At 40.2% G+C, this 5,419-nt stretch overlaps 1 protein-coding gene across 2 annotated transcripts; it reads right to left on the reverse strand.

Annotated features, from left to right (window-relative positions):
• Window positions 1-2,574: 2,574 nt before the first annotated feature.
• LOC123880056 (BTB/POZ domain-containing protein KCTD1) lies at window positions 2,575-5,065 on the reverse strand. Of its 2 annotated transcripts, XM_045927943.1 has the most exons (4): window positions 4,881-5,065; window positions 3,729-3,934; window positions 3,146-3,200; window positions 2,575-2,635 (listed from the first exon to the last, which is right to left on the reverse strand). In XM_045927943.1, the coding sequence occupies exons 1-4, from the start codon at window positions 5,048-5,050 to the stop codon at window positions 2,590-2,592; spliced, it is 477 nt and encodes a 158-aa protein (XP_045783899.1). In that variant the 5' UTR covers window positions 5,051-5,065; the 3' UTR covers window positions 2,575-2,589. The 2 variants fall into 2 exon arrangements, with proteins under 2 accessions (XP_045783899.1, XP_045783900.1); XM_045927944.1 differs by lacking the exon at window positions 3,146-3,200 and having other exon boundaries at window positions 3,710-3,934.
• Window positions 5,066-5,419: the final 354 nt, after the last annotated feature.

Below are 5,419 nucleotides of genomic sequence, written 5' to 3' on the forward strand. Positions count from 1 at the left end.
ATGCTGATATCACTTACGGAAGCAGAATAGAGGAAAAGGTAGGCGCATCATTGTCCTGTTGGAACAACGACCGGGAAACACTGGCAAAAAAGTTTAAACTGTCGGCTTAAAATCTAGCCTAACATTACTTAACTATTTTTGATTCAATGTTCTAGTATTTGTTGGCTCTCTAGACACCTTCATAGAGTCTCAGATTGCGTTCGAAAAGCGTGACAGGAAAGCAAATAAAACAAATTTTAGTAACAATTCGAAAGAATGTAATAATCGGAAAGAAAAATTTAAACCAGTCAAATAATGTTGCTTTTGTTACTTCAAAATTTTACATAACAAATACATATTTTATAATATTATATAAATCAACAGTAGGTATTAAATTAAACGTTTTATTCTAATTATAGGTAATTTAAAAGTATTTGATATAACTAGACCCACAGGAGCAAGGATTGGCTGCCTGCCAGAGTCCAGACTCCAGAGTGAGTCGTAGCGACCTGCCTGGCGCAGCTGAGCTCGTGGGAGCTCCTGGACTCAAACCCAAGCAGGAGTACTTAATATGGCAATTTGTAATTCTTAGGTAATTGTCTTCACTACAGTCGTGACTAGTTGCCACCCTAGCGACAAAGCTGTGTCGCCAAGCTATTTAATTTTTCACTACGATATGGCGTACAAACCGATTAGCCGTTAGTTAAACTATAATTCCACGTTAGCCCTTTTCCATCATAGAAATGCATTCTCATAGAATAATGAATCAAAATTGAAGACACGGCTCTCGAAACTACAAGTAGCTTACTTCTTTTCATCCCATCTATTCAAAAAGGACGACTTGGTTCGGCTTTAAATGCACCCAAAGGTGGTGTTTTCTTTGATGAGTAATAAGTGCGCGGCAAAGATAATTGCGGCCCACTTATACGAGTACTCGTAAGTGCGCCTCAATTATCTTTGCCGCGCACTTTTTGGATTTAAATCATCTTAGTGTTCAGCGCCAAAGAAATCAAACACAAATATTGTTTGAACTGACTGACTAGCTGACAGACTGACTGTCTGTCTGACTGACTTACTGACTGACTAACTGACTGACTGACTGACTGACAGACAACAAAGTAATCCTATAAGGGTTCCGTTTTTCCTTTTGAGGTAACCCTAAAAAAAGAAATCAAATTAAAAAACCGGGAACTACAGCCCGCGTTTTCGTCAATTTTCACGGATTGGTAGAAATTCATGGTTTTGTTTTACAAGTGCAAATATAAGTTTTTAGTTGTTTTATTATTAGAATATGTACCTACTATTTAATTTCAATTTACTTGTTACTCTATGTTTTATTAAATAATAATATTAGATACAAAATATGATAGTAATAATAATATTATATACAATATATATATTAGATACAAAATATGAGGCGCCTTTTATTTCCTCATAGAGGGCGATGAAGAAGAGAGTGTAGGTACTTATCACTCGGGCGAAATACTTTGAATTGCTCGCTACGTTCAGTATTGTACTAAAGAATCTCACTTCGCTCTGGATTCAAAAAAGCGCCATCGCCGTAAAAATATTATTTTTCTCCCTTATGATACAATCTACCTACTATTTAATTTTTGGTCGGAAGTCAAAATTCTAGTCTTTAATAGGTACACTAATGTGTATGTGTATATGTTTGTTACTCTTTCACGCAAAAACTACTGAACGGGTTTGGCTGAAATTCGGAATGGAGATAGAATGAATTAACACATAAACTACTTTTTACTTGGAGAATCAAAGAGTTCCCGGGATTTTGAAAAATCCTCGCGGGCGTCAGGCAGTAATCTATATGCGATACCGCAACGAGCTGTCGAAGGAAAGGGCTCATATTTATTTTAACTACGTACATGTAATGAAACAACAAATATAATTAAGTTCAACATAAATTCGACAATTCCTCTTAGAAACACCACCGCAGGCGAACGGCAAACATTTTATAAAATCGTATGAATGTAATTTCAATGATATGACAATGAAGTACTGAATACCGAACGATTTATTACAAGCTTATATTTTCTTGATGTAGATTTTGTTTATATGACACTAATATTATAAAGGCGAAAGTTTGTGTGTGTGTGTGTGTGTGTGTGTGTGTGTGTGTGTGTGTGTGTGTGTGTGTGTGTGTGTGTGTGTGTGTGTGTGTGTGTGTGTGTGTGTGTGTGTGTGTGTATGTTTGGTACTCCTTCACGTAAAAACTACGGGACGGATTTGGCTGAAATTTGGAATGGAGATAGATAATATCCTGGATTAGCACATAGGCTACTTTTTATCCCGGAAAATCAAAGAGTTCCCACGGGATTTCGAAAAACCTAAATCCACGCGGGTGAAGTCGCGGGCATCGGCTAGTCCTCCATATTGTATGACTTTAAAAGAAACGCACACAACGATGTACCTATCTACCTCATTTAACAAAAATTGAATAGTTTGGCAAGTATAAGGGAAGCCACGAACCGATAAACTAACGCTAACAACTGTCATACACTACCTTGCCGCAGGCGGAATACGACTCTTTCCCGAACATATAATAAGTACATAATATCACGTTCACTTGTCACTATGTACCTACAAAACGAACTAATCTAATAAATCAAATCCTTGAACTGCCTCACTTGGTGTCGCCCTGAAAAAAGAGAATACTTATGTTAATTGATATTTTTTTTAATCCCGGTCCCGACACAAAAACAGGGGTGTTATATTTGATGTGTGTATCTGTGTATATGTGTGTGGCATCGTAGCGCCTAAATTAATGAACCGATTTTAATTTAGTTTTTTTTTAAAGGTGGCTTAATCGAGAGTGTTCTTAGCTATAATCCAAAAAAATCGGTTCAGCCATTTGAAAGTTATCAGCTCTTTTCTAGTTAATGTAACTTTCACTTGTCGGGGGTGTTAGCGGGGTAAGCAAGCCAACCATAGACCACAGTTCGTCACGTTCGAATTTCTACTCGTACTTTGCACGCTAGTGAGCAAAATTACCACTTTTCACTCAGATTTCAAATGGCAAACGAATCTTTTCCGAGCGAGTGAGATGAAAAAATTATTTTCATGTATGGGAAATAATTTAATTTTTAATTTAATATTCGGTTTGGAGTCAACGTTTTACACTTAATACTATTAATCGGCTTATACTTACGTAAAGTTATCAAAAGACCGCCGTTCTTTCAGAATTAATAATTGGTTGACCATATCTGAAAAGCGAAATCACTAATGAATTTATTTACAAATTTAAAAAAAAACCGACTTTAATAACCGCAAACACTAATGAAGTTGAAAACTACAACCCGACTGCGATCGTCTTAATAAACGCTGAAATTTGAAAAAAAAAAATGTTTTGGAATCCTCCACTTTTTTAATGTAACATCCGTTAGGTCAAAAAAATTAAAAAATCATGTATCTATTCTGTAAAAGTTAACAAATAAAACATTTGACTGACGCCAGAGGTCAACAAACATTGCGTAAGTGGACCACTCGGAGTCAATGGGCCACGTCGCAAGTGGGACATTGATTCGAATTTTGGACGATATACATTGCGGGTTCAAAAAATATTAATTCACTACGACTACTAAATAAGGCAATAATTTATTTACTAAGGATATTGGCATTGGATTGTGCTTAGGTAGTATAATAATAACGCTAAGTTCTTGCTAGCGTTGTGTAGCTCTTCACACAGGAAGCCGAGGGGCTTGAAGTATTGGACTGGCCAGTATCGTCGTTACCTTCTAACTGAAAGAACTGCGCCTCGGCTATGAGCAGGTCGAGGTGGTCGTAGTGGCCGGGCACGAGCAGCGCGTCGTTCCTGAGGAAGTTGAGGATGTGGCGGAACTCGGCGCCGTCGCGGTCGATGAAGTAGTGCTGTTTCAGCTTGTCCACCACGATGGGGATCTTGCCCGAGAACATCATCGCCAGCTTGGACTTCGGGTATCTGGAACGAGGACACAGGACTTCATACAGTTACGGTGCACAAAGTAATTAGGTGCCTGTTCTTGATTGAATTTCGGCCACACCTGCCGATCTTAACGAAGATAGCCTAGCAGTACGTTTTATACTTAGATAGGTTGGGAGACTTAAACCTCGAAGCGAAATTATTTTTTATAATTCTGGCTTGCTATTTACCAATTTTTTTTGAAAATATTATATTTAAATGGCATTAACCGAGTACTTATCCCATCAGTCGAGTAAAAAATTTTCCTTATGAAACTTAAGTTAAGGTGAAAGGTTAACCCTCAGTTAAGGTCCTGAAAATCAGTTCCTGCCTACGGGCATGGTTGATGACGTAATAAAAAGCTTTAAACAAATAAATACAAAAAGACGGGGGTTTGGTACTGGACAATATTCTATAAATAAAAAGTTATTAAATGATATGGCATCCTTAATGTTGCGCTACAAAATGGAACGAAGTGGCCCCAGGGCGTTGATTATACGAGTATATACAGCCGAGCCGCGAGCCGCCGCGCCCGCGGGCACCGACAATATTCTCATTGCGCCGAGCTGCGGCCGCCTCAGGCTTCGTGGCCTGACTATATACAGAGGGTGGAGGTGGCTGGGTGAGGCACAGGGCGTTGCGGCGCCGAGGCAGGCATGTGTCTGACGGTGGACCTCCGCAGGCCGTGCGATACGGGTTTTCAAGATACCTTGTAATTCTGGCGTTGGACGGCGAAGCTTTATTTATATTATTACTTATTAATTCTCTTCATTTACTTACTACAAAAACAGTACCACCTCCATTATTTGCCTACCTAAATCCATTGATTAGGAACCGTCCACGGCTTTTCCTCCATGGAAATTTGGAAAGATACAGCCTTATTCCTCGTGTGCATATGAGGGGAAGCTCTGTGACGGGGGTGGTGAGGAGCGACTTAACAACATACTTGGTGAGGGTCTTGAGGCTGGAGGTGTATATGACGCCGCCCACGTCGATGTGCACGGGCGCGTCCTCGTGAGAGGGCGCCGCCACCTGCGGGAACTCCGCCCACTTGCGCTTGCGGCTGATGGAGTGGCGCAGCTCCAGCTTCAGCTCCATGTTCTCCATGCTCTCCATGCTGGGCAGAGGCGTACCACTGCACCTTGCCACCTGGCACACTGAAATGCAACAAGTCAAAATTATAAGCACAAACAATATAAAACTTGGATGACCGAGGTTTGGTCTTCAACCCGCGGTGACTAAAGTCTTCAAACAGTGCGTGTCGCCAGTCATGACATATGAATCCGAGACAAGTCCATACTTGTCCATACGAGCGATAGAGAGAGCTATGCTTGGAGTTTTTCAACGGGATCAAATCAGAAATGTGGAGATCCGTAGGAGAACTAGAGTAACCGACATAGCTCAGCGGCTGGCGAAGCTTAAGTGGTAATGGGCGGGGCAGATAGTTCGAAAAACTAATAGACGTTAGGACCCCAAGGTTCTGAA

The sequence above is a fragment of the Maniola jurtina genome, chromosome Z (assembly GCF_905333055.1).
Source record: "Maniola jurtina chromosome Z, ilManJurt1.1, whole genome shotgun sequence".
NCBI lineage: Eukaryota > Metazoa > Arthropoda > Insecta > Lepidoptera > Nymphalidae > Maniola > Maniola jurtina.